We start from the raw sequence: 24,624 nt of genomic DNA, 5'->3' as shown, positions 1-24,624 counted from the left end.
AAAAAAAAAAAAAAAAAAAAAAAAACTGTGTTTGGTGACATTTTATCTGAAGGAGTTACTTCTTCCTCAACTTGTAGCCTAGGTGTACCTTTTGGTGACTATTGTTTTGTAGGTTCGCCTTGTTTCCACTTTGCTGATGTGCTCTTGCTTTCTATTTTGAAATATAGGTACTTTGAAAAACAGTTTGAGTTGGCATATACAATAAAGCTGCCAATGTTTCTTCACATGCGAGCAGCTTCTCAGGATTTCTGTGACATTCTTCAACGAAATAAGGATCGGTAATATTTTGTACTTGTTGGAGATAACGCAAAATGGCTCGGCTTTAATTTTCACCTTGTAATCCGCAGAAGAATTGCAGAAAGATCAGGTTATTTAATCTAAAATCTTGTAGTCCTTAGGTTTTCCATAAACCAGCTTAAAGGGGGGAAGAATTAATAAAGTAATAAACCTCCAGTATCTCACGATTTTGCAACTGTATGTCTGACTCCCATATCTCACTGCTTTTGGGATGAAGCCGGACCCCCATTACTAGAAGGGTACCGCCTATGTGGGTTCAGGGAAAAGCGGATGTAGACAGCGTTACCTCCTCATGTCAAAATTTGTTATGGGGCCAACTTATGCCGAGATTTGCTGATGCTACAACACTGATGTAAAACTTCAAATGTTGTTTGACTGGATAATCTGTCTTATGGAATGGAGATAGTACCCTAGTCTTGTTTTGTTTGATTAGGTGATATTAAACAACATTATCATGGTTCAAGTTTATTTGATGCATTGTTGCAGCTTTATATAAATCAGTGCTATCAAAAGCTCTAAGGTCTGTTGGGGCTTTAAGTGTAAACCGCAATAAAGTTTGGGCTTTGATTATAAAAAGGCGCAAAGGGAGAACATATATGTGTGTGTGTGTGTTTAGTTCAAGACTAATAATTATAAGCATGAATGACAAATATATGAACAAAAAAATTGAAAAATATTTATGATGAAGTGAAATTCAATTGTTTAGTGTCACCTCTTCAGAAGAGACAAGTATGCCTTATAACCCTGATAATGACACTGAAGCGCACATTAAGCGACGTGAAGAGCTCAATACGTTTTGGCCTTGCTTCAGGGCTTAAGCATGCCTTTGACAACACTGATATAAATGGCATTCTGATAAACCAGTTGTGTTGAACAGGTTTGTTGCTGGCGTTGCACACTCTTTCACTGGAAGTGCTGAAGATTGTGATAAACTTCTTTCATTTAGTAATGTTTTTATAGGTAAAATCTCTGGTTCATTGTATTCTATCTTTTAATTTAGAAGCTGTCATGTTCATGTGTTTTCCACGAGATACTTAAATTGCTCGATACTGATTTACTTAAATCTGTTTATGTCACTCTGTTTGAACAACTTATCTTAGGAATAAATGGTTGCTCTCTCAAGACAGCTGAGAACCTTGAAGTTGTAAAGGGTATACCTGTTGAGCGAATGATGATTGAAACAGATTCACCATACTGTGATATCAAGAATACACATGCTGGGATAAGGTATGTGAAATCCTCATGGCCTTCAAAGAAAAAGGATAAGCATGATCAAGAATGCCTTGTCAAAGGTCGCAACGAGCCTTGCTTAGTTCGGTGAGTGTCATAGCACTCTTATTGCTAGTTATATGATTCTTTTTCCATTTCTAATAGACATCAATTCAAACAGTGTTCCTGGATTGAAGTTGATTGAACATGAAAGCTACAACTTGTCAACTTTCTTGTATTTCTACATTAGATATTCTTTATAGGATACCAGTGTCTGGATTAGTTTCCCTTCTTTTATCCCTTAAATACACTTTTAAATATTAAAGGTCTACTTTCAATACTTATTTAATCAAAAAAAGTAATTTTAGAGTCGGGAAAGGATACAAACTTGGACAAACTCATTCCAAGTAGAACTGGAAAAGGAATATCTGAGATGTGGATGGAAGCAGGGAAGGGGTAGAAGAACTATCCTTACAACAAATTCCCACTGAACTTCAAATTGGCAAGTGCCACAGTCCAAAAAAATAATAAACTAAAAAACAAAAAACAAATTAAAAAAATATAGAAAAAGATATTGTGTGAAAAGTGTTAACTATTCAATCTGGGATACTTGACCTTTTTTGAAATTTGTCTTTCTATTTATGATCTGTCAACACAAACGCCTCCAATATTGTCAGGCGTATTTTGAACTTTCTAGTATTACTAGTTACTAGAATAAGTGGCTGTTTGCTTCAACAATGAGGTGTGGTTTGGGGTTGTAGGGTTTGATTTTGAACTTACAGTTCAGTCTGATGCATTCTTTGGTAATTTTACTTTGTTCCCGATGCTTTTAGTTCTCTCTATATTGTTTCTGTTGTGGGATATTTTCCCATTACTTGTGCCTTGGCAATATAGCAGTACTACTAGCTGCATATGATTCTCTGTATCTTGAGTTTGATCTTGATTTCTTGAAAAATATCAACTCCCTCTTCCCAGGCAAGTGCTTGAAGTTGTTGCAGGCACTAAAGGTATCGCTGACATAGACCAACTGAGCCAGACACTGTACCATAATACGTGCAGGTGATTATAATGTCTCCTCTTTTTCACATCTCTATACTTGTACGGCAAGAAAATAGATGGTTTCTTATACTAAAGAAATGCTAAACAATTGGGAAATGAGGGTTAATTTTCATTTCCTAAGACAAAACTTGGATGCCTTTCAAGGTATTCCCATTCTTCATACTTTTGGGGCCAAGAATGCTTTCTTATAGTAGGATGTGAAAATTTTGGTTCTTTTTAGCCAAAGGATTATCTCAGTAACACAAAATTTTGGGATTATCTCAGTAATCCAAATTTTTTGGTTCTTTTTAGGCATCTCAGATATTGTATTGATTACTGGGGAGAGAGCCTGGCAGTTTTCTGCTTGCACTTCCATGTCTAAGCAATTTCTTTTACATAATGTTCTTGAGTCAAAAAAAGTATTGGGATGAAGTGATTAGGCAGGATATGGCACAATTTAGCTATACGAGGACATGATCCTTGATAGGAGGGTGTGGAGGTCGAGAATTAGGGTAGAGCGTTAGTAAGGTAGTCGGACGTATTTCTTTTCCTTTCACTTGAGTAGTATTAGTCTTATTTCTTGTTATTTTTAGCTTTCTATTACTGCATGTTCCTTTAGCCTTGGTTATCTAATTGTCTTATTACTTCTCTTCTCTTTTAACCTCTCTACCTTCTCAAGGTAGGGGTAAAGTTCGAGTGCACTCTACTCTCCCCTAACCCCTCAAGTCGGATTCTATTATGCTGGGGTTGTTGTTGTTGTAGTGTTCTCGAGTCACTCATGAAGATTTGAGCTCATTCACGTGAACGTTTTCAGGGTTTTCTTTCCTCATGATTTGGATTCGGCAGCAGAAGCCCTTCTTGCTAGTGGTAGGGAAGATCTATAAAGTTGCTGCACTCTGCTAGTCTTTCACAGTGTATAAGAAACAAAGAAAACACAAGCTTTTAGGATGGGAATTATGTCGATTTTTCTGTTCGATGAAGAAAACACAGATTTAATGTTGAGCAAAAGTTACTGAATTCGGTTGAACTTTATGTCAGACTTCTAGGTCCACTCTTGACAACAGCAACAATGCATTATTTTTCTTCTAGTTCTTTATATATTATTGTTAGAAGTTTCATGTAATGACACTCTAATTTGCTATTTTGCAAAATTGTGTTAGCAAGAGATTGATTTTTCAGCATATTTGTAAATGTGTGGCAACTGTTGCTATAAGTAGGTGTTTGAACATGAACTTGAAATTATGCTTTTGTAGGTGCTTTTATTACTCTTTTTGTTTCAAATTAAGTGGTATTTTAAGTTTTGAACACACCCCTATCACTTGATATTATTAAAGACATCTCCAACACTATCATTTATTTTACTCTTTAAATATACAGTTGTTTATTTTTATTGTCTAAAAAAGAATTTTATTCTTTTACTCAATATTATATTCTTATTTTTATTTCATTTTTATTTTCTTATGGAAAAAATATAAATAATAGCAAACTAATAAATCAAATTAAATGTTATAACCACACTTTTTGTGCCCTGTAGCACATTATTTGTCAGTCGCCTCTTTCCCTCAAACTCTTGCTCGCCACTCTCCCTTTCTCGCTCCTTCTCGCTTTCATACAAACACGAATGTATAAAATGTATTTATGTTTGTATAAAGCGAGAAAAAAATAATATATAATATATTTTCGTTCTCCTCTCTCCCTTCTCCCAGATCTCGGTCGCCTCCCTCGACTCTATAACTTATACAAACAGAAATGAAATGTAATTTTACAACTACATATATCTTCGTCCTATACACTTATAATTAATCAATACAAATATTCCTCTGTCCAATTTTCTTTTGTCTCTCTCTTTCTCATTTTTATATCTACATAAATACAATTGATTTGTATATAACTACTTTCTTTTGTATATGTATAGCGAATTATACAATTGGTTTTTTTTGTATATGTATAACGAATCATACATCTATTGTTTTTTTTTATATGTATAGCGAAATATACATATTTATGTTTGTTATGAAGCGTAATCATGCAAAATATAGCTATAACATACATATATGATTTTTATGTTTGTTATATGTGAAAGTTACTCCTCTTATTTCTTTATATAAATTCTCTCTTTTTTTCTCTCCAAATAATCAATTTATATAATTTTAATGTAATATAATTTTTTTTTGAATTCTCGATTTAATATAAAATTATATATTATTCTAGATTTTCAATTAACATATATTGCAAGAAAATATTATATAATATACAAATTAATGGATATAAATTGCAAGAAAAATTGTTCTAATTAAATTATTATGTTACACGTCGTATTGTTATCTTCTATTTAAATTATTATGTTACGTATTGTATTTTTAAATTAATTTCATTTTGTCATTTTAATTTTATTCATTTCTGACGGTGAAAATTAAATAATAATATTATCAAATTATATAAAAATGACGATAATTTAATTTGAAATAATATTAATTTGGATGAAAGTAGCAAATATTAAATAATATATTTTTTAAAATGTAATAATACATTTAAAAATGAATAAAGAATATTGTATGAAAAATAATATGTTAATTATAAAATAATAAAAAATGTAAAATAGAGAGTGTGAATAATAGTTTTCTAAATTTGGAGAATTGTTATTTTCTTTGTATAAATGGAGAATAAAGAGTGAATCAAAGTCTAGTTGGAGAGCCCTTCTCTATTTTACTTTTCAAATATAGAGAATGGATGTAAAATAGAGGTAAGTTGGAACTCGTCTTAGCAACAGAGGCGGAGTTAAGTGAGGGTTCATAGGTTCGGACGAACCCAGTATCTTTTCCGTAGACTCTATATTAATACTAGAAAATTAATTTAATATATGTATAGTAATTTGTGTACCCTTAACAAAATTGATTGAAGAAAATTTAGAAACCTTAAACTCTTGATCCTAACTTCGCCTATGCTTAGCAAACTACTAAGTTCTAAAAAAAAAAGTGTTTTTACTAATTATTCTTAATAAATACATTGGAAAAATATAGCTACTTAATAATTTCTTCTTTATGTAAAATTCTCTTTATTTAAATAAAGATAAAAATTGGTAGAGCAGTATTAAAATAATTTCTTGATTATATAAAATTCATATATTTAATTAAAAACAAAACACCACTTTTTAATTTGAAATAAAATGGAAAGACATAATGCATAAAATGTTTTAAAACTTGGATTCGACTAACATCTATGCTTTCTGATATTGAAAATAAATAAGTAAATTTGTATAAAATTAAATAAATAAATATATATATTCTACGTAATATAATACATATAAAATTTCATGTAGCCTTACTAATTCATATAACATGCAATATTTAAATGTTAAATAATTAGAATTTCTCCTTGTAGATTGATAAAGTTAAATATCATATTTACTAACTAAAATAAATATTTTTAAATATTTAAAAATTATATAAAAATTACATAAAAGAGAAAAATATCAAAAACTATACAATTAAAAGTAAACAGGATTACTGTATATTAGGTTATTTTTCTAATACCCTTCACCCACACACCCATATAGGGCACAGAGAAATAGCCATTGAAGAAGATGAGGAGAATTTCTCTGCGAAATGGCAATGGCAATGGCAATGGTATTCCCTTTATCTCTTTCTTTGCTGATTCAGTAATTACTGTGAGAAGTTGTTCTTCATGTCATTACAGTAAAGAATCAATTTCAGTTAAGGATAAAATTGTTGTAAATAGTAGCAATTTAGATGATGCTGTTAATCTCTTCCATCAAATGGTTACAATGAAGCCTCTTCCTTCAGTTGTCGATTTCTCTAAATTGTTTAAGGCTATGATAAAGATGAAACATTACTCTGCTGCCCTTACTCTTTTTCAACAAATGCTGAAATTGGGCATCCCAATTAATAATTTCATCTTAAGTATCATGATAAATAGTTATTGCCTGATGTATCGTGTTGATTGTGCATTTTCGGTGTTACCCATTTACTTGAAAAATGGAATTCCGTTTAATGTTGTCACCTTTAACACCTTATTAAGGGGACTCTTTAGTGAAAATAAGGTCAAAGATGCAGTTGAATTGTTCAAGAAGTTGGTAAGAGAGAAGATTTGTGAGCCTGATGTAGTCACGTATGCAACTGTAATGAATGGGCTAAGCAAAAGGGGTCATACTCAGACGACTTTAAGTTTGCTCCGGTTAATGGAACAAGGTAATACTGAGCCCAACATATATATCTACAACATTGTTATAGATGCTCTTTGCAAAGATGGAAACTTAGATGCTGCTATCAACATTCTGAACGAGATGAAGCAGAAAGACATTCATCCAGACATATTAACGTATAATTCATTGATTGATGGTTTATGTAAGCTCGGTCAGTGGGAAAAGGTTACGTCTTTGTTCTCTGAGATGGTGAACCTTAATATTTATCCAGATGTGTGCATCTTCAATACACTAATAGATGGACTATGCAAAGAAGGGAAAGTTGAAGATGCCGAGGAAGTAATGAAACACATGGTCAGAAAAGCTGTAGAGCCTGATATAATCACATACAATGCGATAATGGATGGATATTGTTTGCGTGGTCAAGTCGATAGAGCAAAGAGAATTTTCTATATCATGATTGATAAGGGCATCGAGCCTAACATTTTTAGCTATAACATACTAATAAATGGATACTGTATGACAAAGGAAGTGGATGATGCTATGCAATTGTTTTGTGAAATTTCTCAAAAGGGATCAAAACCTGATGTCGTTACCTACAATACTATCTTGCAAGGTCTTTTTAAAGTTGGAAGAATAGTCCATGCTAGAAAATTCTTTGCTGAGATGGTATCTGCAGGATTCATACCTGATTTTTACACTCATGGCATTGTGATCAATGGTTATTTTAAGAATGGACTTGTTGAAGAGGCTTTGTCACTCTTTAGTAAGTTGGAAGGAAAGAGAGAAATTACTGATATTGAATTTTACAATGTTGTCATCAATGGATTGTGCAACATTGGTAAACTCGATGAAGCTCGTGCTATTTTTGAGAAGCTTTATTTAATTGGATTGCTTCCGAATGTGAGAACATACAATAAGATGATACATGGATTTTGTCTTGAAGGGTTGTTAGATGAAGCTAATGATATGCTAAGAAAAATGGTGGAGAATGGTTATCTGCCAAACGTCTTCACTTACAATGCCCTTGTGCAGGGATTTCTCAGGTGTAGAAAAATTACTGAAATGACAACTTTTATGAAGGAAATGACGGGTAGGGGGTTCTCATTTGATGCAACTACAACTGAGTTATTGGTAAACGTTCTAAGGGAGAGTCCGTCCGTCCTTGACATGATACTAGATCTTCATTCAAAAATTATGAAGTGATTCTTTCGCCTGATTTATTCGGCTACACTATCATTGTGATGCAATTTCCTTTAAGCACTGCAAAACAAATGCTTTCTATTGTAGTTGTTGAAGCAGAAAAGCCAATTAGAACGTCGCTTGGGCTTTGCAGGCAGGCATATTGAAAAGGTAAACCACTTCCTATATTTTTACTGGGTCAAACAATGGATTGTAACCCAACTCACCCAACCTCTCCCTTCTTTTTAAACAAATCACAGTTTTGGCAATTAACATAATACATCGATTAACATTTGCTGTAGAAAGCAAAACAACTTCTCATTACCTTAATTCACTATTTTTATTTCTATAATTGATATTTCAGGAAAGTATTCAATTATTAAAATGCATTAGTATGGAATGTAATACTTCTTTCTGGCAACTTCATTAAGTTGAAAGTATCATTCCACTTCAGAGAGATTAGAAATCTGTCTATTCACCCCTGAACCAAGAGAAGTTTTCCCTTAGTAAAGGTAAATCAATAATTATCAGATTAAGAATGAATTTACTGTAGTTGTTTATTGCGCTGGATCTTCTACTACCATTGCTTTTTTCACTCTTGTATCTGCAAACATTAAAGTCCTCTCCAACTACCCACCAATCATTCCATAAATCCCGTTCTGCCGCAAGTTCATAGCACAATAGCTCTCTTTCTGGATTGTTGTGAGGTCCGTAGACACTGTGAAACCCCATTTGAACTCCTCTTGTACTCTCCATCAAAATGAAATGGTGTAACTGCCCCTATGAATTTCTCTGACTTTCCATTGTCTTTTTTCCCAATGTATAGAATGCCACCAGTTCTGCCATTGGATTTCAGCTCAGCCCATTCAACCCATATGTTGCCCCATAATTGATAAATCCAGCTTGGTGACCTTTTCTCAACCTTATTTCCTTGTAATAGACTTAAGTTTGGATAGAATTTCTATCCAAATAGGAAATCATAAGTATTTTTCAGTTTTTTTTTCTAATATTCCTTTCTTGTTTGGGTTGGATTACCTAATTTATCCTTGGATTATTATTCCACCCCCATGGAGGGATAACTTTCCAAAATTTCCAAATTTAGTCTTTTCAAAAATAGTTTCTTTCTAAGGCGGGATGTTACATTGATACATCTAGTGACTTTGACACTTAAAAAAGTTTTAAATTCCTCAGGAAATCCTACTAACAACGAAGTATAGTTCGAGTTTAGCTCAAAAATTTATGGGTTGTTACAATCCTGGGATACTTTATCCCACCCTTTGCAACCAAACAAAAGATTAATGACCACCAAACAACTCTTTAGTTCCTAATTTACCCTTACCATTAATCATAGTCATTTCCTTATCACATTTTTCAAGACATTGTATTTATTATATTCAAAGGTTAACATAGTAAAATAGTCTTGAAGGGTTTTTGGATGAAGCTAAAGATATTCTAAGCAAGATTGAAGACAATGGTTGTTTTCCCAACAATGTCACTTACAATGATGTTGTGCGAGGATTTCTCAGGTGAAATGAAGTTAGTGAAATGGCATCTTTCATGAAGGAAATAGCTGGAAGGGGTTTCTCATTTGATGCAACTACAGCTAGGTTTTTGATAAACATTACAAGGGAGAATCCTTCCGTCCTTGACATCATACAAAAGCTTCACTTGAAAATTGGAGATAAAAGTTTTAATTCTCCATTTTCTATTGTCTAGTTCTGCGAGGTGATTTACTAGATGCCGACACAAATAGTCGGTCATATGTAATTTATTTCAACCAAATCTCTTTGTACTTTCTTTTTTCTCCTATTCTCTCTCTCATTAACTCTCTTGAATCAGATTATGTCAGGAAAGTCATAGAAGTGGAAGATTATCCAAGCAACAGAAGTTGGGAACTTTATGACAGAAGAGGTAACTTTGATGGCTTCTCATATAAAAGAAAAGTGCAGTATTGAAATGTGTTTCCTGCCAAAAGCTATTCTAGTAGTTAGATCTGTAGTTTGATTGCAAGAGATTCTTTAACAATGATGTCAAATACGTTTGTGTGGGTGGTAGAACAAGCTCATCACATCAACTGAACTAAGAAAATGATCAATTGGTGAGAGGTGTTAGTTTTTGCTTCATTTCTCAAACGTCTAGCCTTTTTTTAGTGAAGTATAGCTTATTAAAGACTTCGCAACATAGTCTATCAGCTTCCTGGCTCATTCCTCCCTTTGACAATTCTACACCTTTCCAAAGGTTATGATCTATCTCTGCAGAGATACACTTCTACTGTTGCAAAGCTGAAAATCCTGGGAAATTGCTCCTTGAAATGGCTTGTTCCATATCCATCCGCCTTACTCGAATAGGATTTTTCTACTACCTCACAGTTAAATTTAAATGTGCTTTGGGAATTTGCTCCACAAGTTTCTGGCGAATTATATATGGTCTTCACCTTTATGTTTGTGCCACATTATATTGTAAACAGACGCTACTGCTTTTCTTCATAACAGATCTGTAGTTTTGAGTCGGTTTGAATCCTCAGGACTTGATTCCATGATTTATTAAGATCATAGAATGACAAGATTATTCGTTTTACTGCTTGGAGGAGGGATGACTCATATCTGATGTTGTGTTTCTTCTCCAAGTTTGAATTTCATGCAGCAATGTTCAGTTGGTTGGATTTGAACATGCTCTCCTCAAGCGGTGGAGCCAGGATTTGAAGTTCATGGGTTTTTGAATTTGTCACCTAACCTGGTAGTTAGTGGGGTCGCACTTAAATATTCATGTATATATAATTAAATTCCTGACACATGTACAGGGTCTAAGCAATAGCTACTGGGTTCGTCCGAAACTGTAGTTAATACTCTCCCTCTGCCCCTTATTCTGAATGGTTGCTGCTTCTGCATGAGTGGTTTACCTTCATGATTTATTATGTATTTGTGGAACATTTCTAGTTAGATTGTGAGATCTTTCATGCATAGCTTCTATTTCGAATCAACTTGGATGAGTTTTTTGATCATTTTTGGTCACATGTCAGTGGGTGATTTACAAAAAAAAAAAAAAAAAAACGTCTTCAACTTTCGACCTCATTTGCCCATGAGCAAAACTTCAAGCTCTAACGAGTTTTGACTTTTGGCTCAGAAGGTTAGTCCATGGAGCAAGCGAGGGTTAAAAGTTCAAGACCACGTGTTTTTAAGATCATTGGGTGTAAGTTCTTGTATGTAAGGTGGAGTTAGATTGGATTAAATTGTATTTCCTACTAATCACTTGTCTGACATGTTTGGTTGGTCATGTCATTACTTGGTTAGTGGGTAATTTGATGTAATTGTAACGGGTAACTACACTTTCCGTTTCATAAAATTACTGGTAATTACATGGTGCTAATTATTTTTTAATTTCTTTCTGTTTTAATTTATTTTTTACTTCTATTATTTTAATTACTTTTTAATTTTTATCATTCTAATGGTTTCTAAAAATATATCTTTTAAAAATTTTATATTTCATTTACTCTCATTCTCAACTTTTATTTTATGTCATTTCATGTAAATTTTCGTATGATCTAAAAAATTCACGGGTATAATTTTGCTAGTATTCAAATTTTTAAACTAAAGTAGAATCATTGATTAAGATTATGGATTTACGTTTTTCTTTTTCTTTTAAATCATATTTATGTATGTTATACTGAAATTTGACATAAGAGTATCATTTTAAATATTTTATTTTGAATTTAGAACTTATATTATATTTTTAATTTCATTTATTTTAGGAGCATTGACTCGTATTTTATATTATTTGCCCTTCATTAAAAGACTAGTAGATAAATTGTCATTTACTATTTTTGTGATATTTAGAACTTTGATATCAACTAAAACTTTAATTATTAAATGTTTGAGGTGTTTTGGGTAAAAAAAAAATCATCATGTTACTAGTATATCTTTTTTGTGATATTTAGAACTTTGATATCAACAAAAACTTTAATTATTAAATGTTTGAGGTATTGTGGGTAAAAAAAAATCATCATATGTTGGATCTAATCTATAGTGAGTGAAGTGAGAGATATTGAATGTTGGATCTAGGTCATGACTCATTATGTGAGCGAATCCATTCGTTACGATGAGAATTTGATTCCCCGCCTTATAATATTCATATGAGAAATCCCTCTTTAAGGCCGAAGAGAATAGTACGTACAAAGTTTCATTGGCATTTAGCCAACCTTTCAATAAGACAAACTGATCCAATGGCTTACAGACGGAGCACTGAATACATAAAAAAGAATTCATATAAAAGAAAAACTTCATTTTGACAGTCGAATTTCAATTGTGCCACAAAAATTGAGACAGAGGCAAGGACAGATGGTATTGACTTTATCTGAACCCAGTACTTATAAACAATAGATACAACGATTCAAGAATAAAAAACCATTAAAGGTTGAACCTGCAAAATATAAATTCTGGATCCATTTCTGACGCAGGGATATGTAACTTTCAACTGGCAAGTCAAATAATTCACTTCTTTAGGGGTTCAACAATATGTAATATGTATCCTTAAAAGGGAATTTTCATTCAACTATATATGTAACAGTTTGAGAAGATGCGGAAAGCTTTACAGTAAGCCTTCAGAAAGTGTAATCATCTTTAGGGAGTGCATAGAGGAGCAGTATGCTCATTATAATTTCTTGATGTATCTTAACAGGTACTACAAGATTCTTCTGTAAAGTTTGCAAGGGATCACTATGCAAATGTATGTCAGGATGTATATAAGACCGAGTTACCGAGCAACTTGTATCAGACCTTATCAGCTTTGATCAGCTCCTTCGTCAAATTTGCCAGAGCTGCTCACTCTGAAGTCCAGTTGTTTCTGATGCTTCAAGCGTCTTCTCTCATCAAAGTTCTCCCATCCTTCAATCTGTGATTGTTCGAAAATCATAAGAGGCGGACTAGATAGGGCATGTTACTGTTATTACTTTACAGTAGTAAATGATTTACTACCTGGCAGATAACATCTATAGTTATTTCAGTTCCATGGAGATCTAGTGTAGAGAGTTGACAGCACTGTTTAAAAATGCTGCTAGGAAGGGATTTGAGCCCGTTGTTCCTAAGATAAAGTGCCTGCACCAGTAATCGGACATGAACCATGCAAATAATTGGGGCAAAAGCATACTGTCAGGTAAAACAGGCCATCAAATGATGCTAGATATTTCAGAAAACATTGTTGACTAAAGAAATTTGTGTCGTGTCTTGCAAGGAAAACAACTTTTTCCTCCTTTTGAGAACTGAGAGATCCCTGGGAGTTGGTTGGCACACAGTTCAAAACTATGTGATAATGGACTACCATCTATCCTTCTCCACTTGAGTATTTCTGTGGCAACATTTAAACTCGTGACATGCCCCTATAATGTGCAGTATATACTTGCTAGCACCAATTGAAAAAACCAAGTTTTTCACTTAACAATGATTAAATTTTACCTATCATGTGCTGTGCTTTTAGCCACACAAATGGTGTCGGTCCAGCAGATTATGGCAGTAAATCCTCTAGTTTGGTTTAAAATGTCATAGCTGAACGTTCCAGAGCTGATACATAAATGTCCATCCAGGCTATGCTCTATCTTAGTAACTATGTTACATTCTTTACGAAAGTCTAACAACCAGTACTTGAGAACATATAGCTAATTTTGTAAAACGTTTGCAAGTTCTTTTCTATACGGCATTTATAAAAATAAAAAAAAGATTTTTTTATATTGCTTAAAAAAAGCTGTAAACTGAAGTGGTATTTTTAAAGAATGACCTAAAAAGAGAACGAGAAATGTATAGATGAAGACAGACCTTTAAGTCCTTTATTTTGCTAATTGTTTCTGGCAGCTCTACCAAAAGATTAGATGAAAGATCAACCTACACCATATCGAACCACGTTATCTGTATATAGGTAATAACATCACAGGAAACAATAAACATTGGAACTTGTTGCAGGTTTCAGCCTATATTTTGGATTTCATGATTCCAGCTAATGAAGAGAAGAGATGAAAAGTGGGTAAAGGAAAATATGCCCTTTTTTACCTCAATAAGAGAAACACAATCCCCTATACTTTCCGGAATAGAGTGTATCCTGCAATTAAAATGTTAAGCTTACAAACCTAACTTAGGTCCTTATCACTTCAAAGAAAAATAAAAGGTAAAAAGAAAATCAACAGACTTCGAAACATCCATGACCTCCAGAAAAGGAGGAGAGGGAATAATGTAAAACACTAAATATCATTATAACCATACATTGAAATATCTTTTTTTGTTACAGTACTTATAATTACCTGTTGTTGTTAACTTTCAGAACCTCAAGGCTGGTCAGCAGACCTATCTCAGATGGGAGACCTGTTAACTCGTTATGTGCAATATGAAGTTGTTTCAGACTGGTTAAAGTGCCGACCTCAGGAGGCAGTGTTGCTATGCTGCATACCAAAGAAGACTACTTGATACAGTCATACAAGAAACCTTTATACGAAATAATGGCATATGATAAATGATTGAGGTTGGTAAACAGAGTAAGGTGTATCAGAAAATAAAATTGTAACACAAAACGACATCTGGATGTCACTGATCAAAAAAGTAATACCATGAATTTTGTGAATGAAAGATAAGACAGCTTTATTTTCAGTTTTCATGCATGTTTGAGAGGGTCAGTCAATAAATAATGTTGTTTTATGATTAGACTTGTCTTGGTACAATTTACGAGCCACCAAACACTACAAGCATGAAGAATTGGTCTCTCCCCTCTGCCAAAAGCAGTATTTGGGCTTATATCCATCGTCCAACTGTCTTAAGTTATATGTGAATCTTATACATTGGAACGGTTTTTATCTTCAGCATGGGGTGTCTGATAACCAATTTGGCACTTACAAGTTAAAACTGACTGACTAAAGAGCCGACTAAAAGCTTTATAATATTTCTGTGAGAACAAATTGAGTTAACATAGAAATTGCCAATACCCAATCACTAGTTCAAATAAACTATAAACTGATATGTAAAAAGCCAACCTATTCAAACATTTGAGAGACGATGACAATTGACAATTTTTCAATTATGTTTTCGTAAGTATTTGACTATTCTGAAAGTAACTTCTAATAAATAAATACTAATACAAGTGCAAGGAATACAAGTATATCAGACAGAAAACTGTGAGTGAATTTTACAATTTAGTTTGAAGCTGTATGTCAAAGGAAAACTTGGTATGACTAACATTCCAATGATGCAACTTAACATTTGAATACTAGAAATTCAACAACTTATATTACTCATTGATATACTTTAGTTTGCATATTTTAATTTTATGAAAACAATAAATGAGAACTATGACATTGCAATTATTGTCCCTCACACTCAAATGTACATAAATGGTTGGTGAAGCCATAATTTAACAGTGCAGAAAAGAATACGTTTGTACTTATATTAAATAGAGACGATGCAATATATTGGTGAATCTCATTCAGCTTGGAGAGTAATATGCTGATGAAGGGGGACTTACTGGTTTTGGTTCAGTGAAATAACCATAAGACTCTTTAGAGAAGCTAGCTCTTCCCAGCTTAAGGAATTATCCATAATTTCATTCCCATTGAGGATCAATTTCTGGGAAGCAGAAACAATACCAAAATAAATTTCTGCCTCAAACAAGTGAATAAATCGCAATTTCAAAGAAATATAAAGAAGTCAGCTCTACTGACCTGAAGAGAACTCAAGCTATTAATTGTGGCTGGAAGATGCTGTATGGCGTTGTGGCTGAGATCAAGGACTCTAGCGGAAGGTCCGCAGTTCAACACTTCATCAGGCAGGACCTATCAAGTTCAAATATGTAATGAGAGCAATATCTTCAAGAGGAGGAAAAAGGAAAAAAGAATCGACTGGGAACGTAGTTTTAGGACGTACATACTGCTATTTACGATTTGACACACGTAGATAAATAACTCTTGGGCGATAGAAGGAATCAAACTTGGTCCTACAACTTGGCTAAGATAAATTTACCATTTGACCATAGTATACTCTCATACAGGATACACAATATGTACATGCACAAATGATATATAGAGGGATTTTATCTGATTAATGCAGGCTAAATGTGCTCTCAGACTAACCCAACATTCATTCAATAGTTTGAAGTGCACAGTAGTATTTTTTCTTTTTTCTTTTCCCTACATGACTGCATCTTTTTGGGTCTTAAATTTAAATTTAGTCTTGCAAATGAGGTAACTTTGGGTGGTCATTTTGGTTTTGGTGATGCAATAAATAAGTTCAAAAGATGAACAAAATGGAGATACAACATCTTGTCACTAGCTATGGCCTATGAGGAAGGTTCAGGCCATCAATTAGCCAAAGTTTTTAATTGGAATAAAACATGCCAGGGAAGGATTTTGTTTTATTCCAAATGTACTGGATCTATATGGCAATACTCCTCCTCTCTTTTGGCAGTTTTATTCGTAATAGAGGGGAAATAGAATTTTGTTTTTTGTTTAGACTGCACAATTGGTGGAGTTACAACTCACACCTAAGATCTTTCTAGAGATACTGGGGATCTACTCCAAAGGCCATGTTCTATTTGGAGTAATATTGCAAAATTAGTCTCCATACAGATGGATGAGTTGTTAACAGCTCCATTACTGAAACTGATATTATAGCCAGAATGAAAAACAATCAAAGGTTCAAATCCCTCAGTCCACTTTTATAAATTTATGGATTCTTTTCTTTAGTGGTTTTGCTATACGAAAGAGAAGGAAACAGCTTGGCTATCTCACCTACTCGAGCCAATTAGATATAAAATTAGAAAAATGATTTGGAAGGAAAAAGGAAAAGAGAAACAAATTTATTTTTAGGTCAACTCCAATATGTATATGATTGGAATCAAAGTGAGTTCCAGTTCAACAATTGTATCTCTTGTCCCATCAATAGCGATTGTTCACGGTAAGAACAAGTTCTACATCATTGGACAAAGCAAAGTCAGTTACTTCTCGTCTTACCTTCAGATTGCATTCTGATAATGCAACAACCCCAGTGGCCTTCCACCGTTCAAGTTGGCTCTTCACAACAGGAACTTGAGGAACATCCCTTTTAGGTCTCATAGCTTCAGGCATCCTCCTCGCTGTGGGAAAGTTGGAAGCTTCCTTTCTTATTGGTCCATCCTATCCAATATACACAAATAAGCTTTAAGCCTTAAGCTTTAAGAAAGCAGAAGTTCAGGGCCTAACTAGGATAAATTCAGTGGAATTTCTGGTTTTTCAATTTTACAAAAATTCGAAAGTCACAGGTACAGCTCAATCGATTATGCCTCAATCCAAATCAGTTGTAGTCTAGTATATCTAAATATACATTCTACTCCGCGTAGCCTTAATTCATTCTAGTAATCAATATGTTATCCTTTAACACAACTGAGAAACTTATCAATACTAGAGGTTCTCTCCATTTTCTAATTATGTACAAAGCCGTAAACAAACTTAAGTATAGTAACACATCTAAGTTTTAATCCCAAATAGTTATGCTCAGTAGAGTATAATGTACATAAAATAAAGAATTACCCCTTGATGTAAGCCCTGGGAAGCCATAAGCATGATCTTCGCACCATTTCCGACCTCCGATGACTTCAATGTCACTTCATCCACCAAAACTTTCCCTATTTATGAAAAACAATTATGTCAACTATCAAATTCACCGATATTCAGTTCTTTGGAGCTCCGATTGTATACGAAATAATGCTGATAGGTTAGAATTGAAAGAAAAAATACCTTTGAAGATGAGTTTTTGGCCGCGAGAGAGGACATTTGTGAGTGGTTGAAGGAGAGACTTGAGGTGTTTGACAGTGGACTCGTCGGAGATTTCCACCGGTATCGATCGACCGCTGAACCTAACATTCACTGTGATAGTACGATTACCGGCATCGCTTTTTCCCTCTTTCTCCATTTCTCTTTACTCGCCGCCGATGTCTGAATTCAAACAAAAATCATTCCTATTGAGACGAAATTATTTTATCATTCCTTCGTGAAATGTAAATACCAGCAAATTTCTTTTTTACTATGGTATATTAAGAAATTATAAATAAAAATGTAATTTAGTTTGGTCTTTAACTAATATTTATATAATCGGTGAGCTAAATAGAGATTTAAATTTAAATAAATCGAGACATGCTTTATAAAGCAATGCACATTCAATACTACTTCCTCTGTTTCATAAAAAATGATTTGGTTTGACTTGACACGGATTTTAAAAGTACAAAGAAGACTTTTGAATCTTGTGGTATTAAATTAAAATTAGGTCAAATGTACAAAATTGCCCTTTGATTTTGTGGCCTTAAATACACCACGTGGAAAGTTATTACCAAAAAAAATGAAAGACGTCATTCTTTTTAAAACGAATAAAGTAATATTTTAGATGCATTATCACACACAAAATTTATGTGTGTTAACTTTATATAAATTTAAGGTTAAATATATAAATAGTTTCCTAAATTTTTTGGGAATCTCAACTATGTTATTTTCATATTGAATCATTGAACCATCTATAATTTATTTCTTTTGAACACCGTTGACTTATGTGAAATTAGATTTTGTGAGGGATATATATGTTATTCCAGAATTCATTAGTCCAATTGATAGTGAAATTGTTTGAGAATAATTGTATTTTACTTCAAGTCATTTAAACACATTAGAAAACAAATAAGACTAACACACAATTTGTCTTCGTTCCTTCAATCAAAACCATTACAATACTAACACAATTGAAGGCATTTACAATAGAAAAGTCAATCAAAATAATTCAACAGTGTTTAAAAGAAACAAATTATAGGTGGTTCAATAGTTCATCAGGAAAATGACGTAATTGAGGTATCTGAAGGGAAAAACCCAACAAGTTTAGAAATTTGTTTAGGGAAACTTTCACATATAGCCACTTAAAAATAATTAATTTCTCTCCGTAGCTATAGTTTGATAATTAAAATTTGTAGTTACATGTTATATAGAAGAGAGAGGCGAGCAAGACTGGGGAGAGAGGAGAGAGAGGGGGAAAAGAGTGGGAGAAAGGTGAATTGTATATGTATATTTGTTAGATAATTGTATATATGGCAAGAGAGATTGGGAGAGTAGCGAGCGAGACTGGGAGAGAGAGGAGAGAGGTGAGCAAGATTGAGAGAGGGAGGAGAGAAGTGAGTGAGAGAGTGGAGAGAGGTGAATTGTATATGTATATAATTGTATATAACTGTATATTATACATATATATTTGTATAAATGGCAGCGAGATTGGGAGAGGTAGGAGAGGGGCAAGCGAGATTGAGAGAGGTAGGAGAGAGGCGAGCGAGATAGGGAAAGGTAGGAGAGAGGCGAGCGAGATTGAGAGAGGGAGGAGAGAGGCGAGCGAGATTGAGAGAGGGAGAAGAGAGGCGAGCGAGAGAGGGCAGAGAATGGGAGAGAGGTGAATCGTATATGTATATAAGCTAAAAAAATTGTATATTATACATATTTATTTGTATATCCTGGCGAATTATACATATACAAACATGACTAATTATACAAATTCTAAGTCAGCACGTAATTAATGTATAATGTTAGTTGCGAGTGGTAATTATAGTAAATTATAGCTATGATGAGTAATTAAATAGTATAAGTTTGCTTATCCGTGTAATTCTCACATTTGTTTATGATTTCGACCTAAATTTAAATATCGAAAGCTAACTTATTTATGTATTACAACTTAACTATATTAATTAACATGACATGAATAATGTTACTAGTCGTTTGGAGAAAAAAAAAACATTGCAAGTGTACGTATTAAAGAGTCGATGGAGCTCTGGATTTAGAAGCTTGTTTAACACCTAATTGTATTAATATCAAATATTTTGAGTCCTTATCCCTTTTTAATATATTTATTGTGTTTAAATTATTTCAACTCATTTTTTCATATTCTACTCTGAATGTATGCTATTTATATTTTTTTAGTGAATGTGATTAATTATAATTATATCTAATCTATTTTGAGTGCACAATCATTTTAATATTCATATAGATATATTAAAACCGTAGCTATTGATAATCGATTATTTGTTATATATATATATATATATATATATATATATTCCATCCTAACATCATCTCCACAATAGTTTTTACGGATAAACAATTTTTTTTAAAAATAGTTTCATGCATATATTTCAGGGCAATTTTTTTTTCTTTTCAATTATTAGCATTAAATAAGTGAATAGAAATTACCATTTAGTAGTACATTTTGGGGCATGTACCAAAAACTTTAAGAAAATTTTTAAAAAAATTATTCCGTTGCCGGGACTTGAACCCGGGTCTCTCGGGTGAGAGCCGAGTATCCTAACCAACTAGACTACAACGGATTGTTGATTTAAAGTTGAATCCATTTTTATTTGATTGAGTATTTTAACTTGACGAGAAGTTAAACAAAAGGAAGAAGATTTTTTATTTTTGTGGTCTTAAACTAAAGGTATATCAAATGTACCAAAATGACCTTTTAAACATGTCATATAAAAAGTTAAAATTGAAGAGTTACTTAAAAAAATGAAGAGAAAAATATTGAATACACCCTTAAACAAACTCGGTGCTTGTTATTACTTTCATTTCCAAACAACCTTTAAAACACCTTTTTACTTGAATAATTGTACTTAAATATACTCCGATTTTGCAACATGAGTAAAATACACCCTTAAGTGCTTGCCAAGTTTAGGAATGTTCACAACACTTCTCTCGGCTTTTTATTAAGAATCTCATGAACCTACAAGAGTTTGAGGTCACTTGTTATATTATGTGGCAAATCGAGTATGTATCTAAGTTTAGTTACTCAAGTAGAATGATGTTTTTAAAACTGACAATAGTTTGGGGACAAAATTAATAAATAATTATTCTTTCTAATATAGACTAAGAGAAAGATAATCAAACAAATTAAAATAAGTGGAGTATATTTTATGTAGTGTTTAGATTGTATTACCATATTATTTTAGCTCAAAGAAATCAAAATCCTCTCCTCATGATAATATATGCTAAATAGAAACATAGAACCAAATAGCTGAAAACGTTTTTAGAATCCCTTTAAAAGAATTACTTACAAAGCTATTCGTTTTATTCGTATTTAAACTAAAATCTTCTATCCTCAAATTGAGAGAAATTTAAGAATTTTCAACATTTCTTAGACTTACAAAGCCAGTTCAATTCAATAAGGTTCTGCATTATCTTTTTTTCCCATTAAGAATTCATGTAACCCCAGAACAGATATCAGACATCGAGATGATTTAAACCTTTAATTAAGTTGAGTACATTTCTCAACCATACAAGTTCACCAAAAAATTATACACAAGCAATGAGAATGATTTAAAAAGGATAATACATAGTTGATATTATCTCTAACAAACACAAGAAACTCAAAATCAATCAGTCAAAAACTTCCCACTCCTGTGTGATTTTTGTGGATTTATTTGGTGCATTGAGACTTCCAATTCCTGAATCAAACTTCTCCCATTTGGTATTTACCATTGAAATAGTACCAATACAATTGCTAACAATGCTAGAGTTTCTTGCTTTAAAATTGTCAATCATATCAACAAAACTCTGAATGCGATGAACCTGTTACACAGAGGTGGGGCCATGATTAAAAGTTTGGGATTCTAAACTTTCTTTAAAAAAAAAGTGAAAAGCATTTTCATGCTCTTAATCAATATTTTGATATAAATATAGAATCTACAAAAAAATTATTGTGTTCGTTCGAATCCACAAACCCCGCCTAGATCCATCTCTGATGCCAGGAGACGAAAAACTTGTGGTTCGAGACATTACCAGTGGCGGATCCAACTATGAGTTCGCAAGGTTGATTGTTTTGAAAAAATAACTCCAGAAATAATATTCATGATATATAACATTAATTTGTTTATTTTGTTCACATCTTCAAATATCGAAATTGTTTATACAAATTCAGCATATGCCACTCTATATAGAGAGAAAGGAAGAGATGTGTCATTTCAGGATTCACTTTTGCGACTCAGAGCATTTAATGTTTAAATTCTGAATCTAACACATTACATTTTACTTTTCTTTGAAACTAAAGTTTGACGCATCATTTACTTTCGATGGTTGTTACCTATTATATTGTGTTATTAGTTTTAACAACAATATTTATTTTGATTATTTATTAAATTTTATTGTATAGTATTGTTAAATCAATTGTTAGGTAGCATGAAAAAGTCTTATTTCATGTAACAACTGATTTGATAGAATCGAGTTGTTATCCTTATTCTTTTTATTCCCATTTTATCACTATAAATTTATGGTCAGGCGTTAGCTTATTAATACTAAAACTTTTATGAGTTATGCCCCCTACTAACCTCCTTTCTCCTTTGAGTTCTTGCTTCTCCTTCTGCTTCAATGCCATCAAGTGTGAGAAGTTGAATCATGAACAACTCTGTTAGGACAACAAACTCTTTGTCCTCAACTTTGGTACCTCTTTGCACTGCTTCTTCTATGGCCACAACCTACAATAAAAGCAATAGACTTATACAATCAAGCTCGGAAATTTTTTTTTTAAGTCTTAACCTAAGAAGAAATTGACGAATGAATAAGATGTCAGTCTTGTTTGATAAGACAGAATTGAACAAAGAATAGAGACTGCTCTATTAGACCTAGCCTAGTAGAGTCATTGTGTCTTAAAAAGTCTTAACCCTCCACCAAACAAATAGCCCCCCTTCAACAACTCATCTTACATAATATTACATGGCATTACTTGTAATTTTCTTTAAAAAATCACAATTTGCCGTGGTGAAAAATATTATGACTTTGATACAATAAACTAAAAGTTGAATGACCATCAATAAATATTTTTGCGTACCCTATGTGAGAGCTTATCGACCTCTACTCTTACGCGGGCGATGGCTTGAGAAGAGATAGAGGTATCCTGAATTTTTTTCAACTCTTTGCTGGCTGGATCTTCCATTAGGATCACCTTTGACATATCTTTTACACCAGAAATGTGTAAGCATTCCTTCTCATCCTTTTCTTTTCCTTGGAACAATAATCTCTGAACATTAGGATGTAAACCAGTTGTGTCCCAAAGAATTTTCTTCAAGTTCCCTTCATTTCATTAACATAATAATAAAAAAAAATAGGTCACAAATTAAGGAGAAAAAAAATAATTGATTGGGTCACAAGTTTGTTTTAAGTTTAACTTCGATATACGAATAATACAAAAAAAATAATTACTGTCAGGTTAATTAAAAGATAACTACAAGAACTGAGGCTAGCTCATTTATTTTCGTGTGTGTTGGTATAAGAATTTTTATAGATATGGCTGTAATTGTGCCTTCTATGCTCAATTGAAATTGGTGTTTTTACTTAAAATGACTATGTTGGTGTTGTTGGTCCTTTTGTGGGAGTCTACTATGTAATTAAAAAAAACACATAATAAATAAACATGATTCTTAACTTGGCGTCAATTGGTAAATATGATTTTTAATTTTGGGTGTGTATAAGTAGACACTTAAATTTGTATAAAATTGATCAAATAGATACATTTGTCCTACATGGCACCCTAGATGACAATTTTGTGTCATACGTGACATCATACATGTATTATGTCATGTAGGACATGTGTATCTACTTGTTCAATTTTATACAGGTTTAACTGTCTACTTATGCTCTCAAAATTGAAGCGCATAATTATACAATAAAAAATTAAATTAAAAGATTATATTATATATTATGCCAAAAAAAATATGAATAGCCATCATAAATTAACTAGTTTTATACTAGCCATTGACCTAAGATAACACTCCTTTATCCATAGTTGAAATCGGGAGCAAATTCACATATGAGTGGTTCTCTTAGTTATAAAACAGCAATTTGATGCATAAAATATTTTGATCCATATTTATGCAGGATCCAGAAAAGGGACACACCTAAGGGTGTGTCATGTAGTATCGTAGGTAGTTCATCCTGACACAAACATCATCGCTAATTCTATAATTCGAACCCGTGATCTAAAGGGCATAACAGACAACTTTAATGTTGCTCTAAGCTATGATTGAAAAGAAAAGCAATCTAGTGCAATAAGCTCCTACTATGCACGGAGTCAGAGAAAGGACCGGACCACAGTCCACTAGGGTCTAATCCAGTCTTACCTTACACTTCTACAAGAGAATATATTCACAGCTCGAAACTCATAACCTTTTGATAACATGACAATAACTTTACCAGTTACGTCAAAGTTGTCTCTTTAACTATGATCAACAACATCAAAAGTGCAAAAATTTAGTGGTTTACCAAATGTTGATTCAGCAGGAACAACAACATCATGGTAACAAGAATCATAAGAGACTTTGATCTTGATCATAGGACCAGCAACAGAGTTTTCCTCAGCAGAAATTCCAACTCTTTTTTGAACTAATAAGCCTCCAGGCCTAACTTCCCAATCAATAATACAACTCTTTTTTTCCTCTACAAACTCAGTGTATTTATAATTCTCATCTTTAATTACCTCATTCTTACTTTTTGAAGAAGTTGATGATTTTTTTCTCATGTTTTTTCTACAAAAAAAAAGTAAAATGGGAAAATATTAAAAAGGTGAGAAATTGATTGAGAAATTAAAGTTTGGTGGTGAATTGAGTGAAGACCATAAATGAATGAGACTTGAAAAATGAAAAAAGGCATTTGTACTCACTTTGATGGGGACTACTAGAGGGTGACTTGTCAACTTACTGTGTTAACATGAAATAAATAAACATATACT

At 32.8% G+C, this 24,624-nt stretch overlaps 4 protein-coding genes and 1 non-coding gene across 14 annotated transcripts in view; 2 read left to right on the top strand and 3 right to left on the bottom strand.

Moving 5' to 3' along the window:
• Positions 1-3,809, top strand: part of LOC107022993 (putative deoxyribonuclease TATDN1) — an 8,229-nt gene extending 4,420 nt beyond the window's left edge. Inside the window, exons 8-12 of the mRNA XM_015223556.2 lie at positions 168-278; positions 1,175-1,257; positions 1,398-1,614; positions 2,482-2,565; positions 3,359-3,809. Coding sequence (XP_015079042.1) covers positions 168-278; positions 1,175-1,257; positions 1,398-1,614; positions 2,482-2,565; positions 3,359-3,428 — 565 coding nt within the window. The 3' untranslated portion in view covers positions 3,429-3,809. The remainder of the gene's footprint in view (positions 1-167; positions 279-1,174; positions 1,258-1,397; positions 1,615-2,481; positions 2,566-3,358) is intronic.
• A 2,256-nt stretch (positions 3,810-6,065) lies between these two features.
• Positions 6,066-10,868, top strand: LOC107022992 (putative pentatricopeptide repeat-containing protein At1g12700, mitochondrial). 10 transcript variants are annotated; one of them, XM_015223552.2, is made up of 4 exons: positions 6,066-8,059; positions 8,253-9,613; positions 9,728-9,799; positions 10,516-10,868. In XM_015223552.2, the coding sequence occupies exon 1, from the start codon at positions 6,128-6,130 to the stop codon at positions 7,910-7,912; it is 1,785 nt and encodes a 594-aa protein (XP_015079038.1). In that variant the 5' UTR covers positions 6,066-6,127; the 3' UTR covers positions 7,913-8,059; positions 8,253-9,613; positions 9,728-9,799; positions 10,516-10,868. The 10 variants fall into 10 exon arrangements, with proteins under 10 accessions (XP_015079038.1, XP_027773187.1, XP_027773188.1 ...); XM_027917386.1 differs by having other exon boundaries at positions 8,253-9,651; XM_027917387.1 differs by lacking the exon at positions 8,253-9,613.
• A 1,365-nt stretch (positions 10,869-12,233) lies between these two features.
• Positions 12,234-17,917, bottom strand: LOC107021238 (LRR repeats and ubiquitin-like domain-containing protein At2g30105). The gene is made up of 10 exons (XM_015221854.2): positions 17,628-17,917; positions 17,421-17,515; positions 16,866-17,027; positions 15,579-15,689; positions 15,383-15,483; positions 14,172-14,309; positions 13,924-13,972; positions 13,693-13,758; positions 12,859-12,978; positions 12,234-12,775 (listed from the first exon to the last, which is right to left on the bottom strand). Exons 1-10 carry the CDS (start codon positions 17,800-17,802, stop codon positions 12,665-12,667), a joined length of 1,128 nt encoding a protein of 375 aa, XP_015077340.1. The 5' UTR covers positions 17,803-17,917; the 3' UTR covers positions 12,234-12,664.
• A 2,243-nt stretch (positions 17,918-20,160) lies between these two features.
• On the bottom strand, positions 20,161-20,233 carry TRNAE-CUC. Its single transcript has one exon. It is a non-coding gene; the product is annotated as a tRNA-Glu (tRNA).
• Positions 20,234-21,057: 824 nt separating this feature from the next.
• On the bottom strand, positions 21,058-24,486 carry LOC107021738 (BAG family molecular chaperone regulator 4-like). Its single transcript, XM_015222443.2, has 4 exons — positions 24,159-24,486; positions 22,729-22,970; positions 22,229-22,375; positions 21,058-21,473 (listed from the first exon to the last, which is right to left on the bottom strand). The coding sequence occupies exons 1-4, from the start codon at positions 24,412-24,414 to the stop codon at positions 21,282-21,284; spliced, it is 837 nt and encodes a 278-aa protein (XP_015077929.1). The 5' UTR covers positions 24,415-24,486; the 3' UTR covers positions 21,058-21,281.
• Between the last annotated feature and the right edge of the window lie 138 nt (positions 24,487-24,624).

The sequence above is a fragment of the Solanum pennellii genome, chromosome 6, assembly GCF_001406875.1.
Source record: "Solanum pennellii chromosome 6, SPENNV200".
Classification (NCBI taxonomy): domain Eukaryota; kingdom Viridiplantae; phylum Streptophyta; class Magnoliopsida; order Solanales; family Solanaceae; genus Solanum; species Solanum pennellii.
The sequence above is the reverse complement of the archived record's forward strand: the minus strand, read 5'-3'. Positions and strand labels throughout refer to the sequence as shown.

Excerpts from the sequence above, each read along its gene's own strand:
- LOC107022992 (XM_027917387.1), top strand. The coding sequence starts at position 6,128 with ATGAGGAGAATTTCTCTGCGAAATGGCAATGGCAATGGCAATGGTATT.
- LOC107021238 (XM_015221854.2), bottom strand. The coding sequence starts at position 17,802 with ATGGAGAAAGAGGGAAAAAGCGATGCCGGTAATCGTACTATCACAGTG. Across the intron at positions 15,690-16,865 it reads TATCAGAATGCAATCTGAAG|GTCCTGCCTGATGAAGTGTT; the intron begins GTAAGACGAGAA and ends TGAACTTGATAG. Across the intron at positions 13,759-13,923 it reads ATTGTGTTTCTCTTATTGAG|GTTGATCTTTCATCTAATCT; the intron begins GTAAAAAAGGGC and ends GATATGGTGTAG.
- LOC107021738 (XM_015222443.2), bottom strand. The coding sequence starts at position 24,414 with ATGAGAAAAAAATCATCAACTTCTTCAAAAAGTAAGAATGAGGTAATT. Across the intron at positions 22,971-24,158 it reads TCCTGCTGAATCAACATTTG|GGAACTTGAAGAAAATTCTT; the intron begins GTAAACCACTAA and ends AATGAAATGAAG. Across the intron at positions 21,474-22,228 it reads GAACTCAAAGGAGAAAGGAG|GTTCATCGCATTCAGAGTTT; the intron begins GTTAGTAGGGGG and ends TCTGTGTAACAG.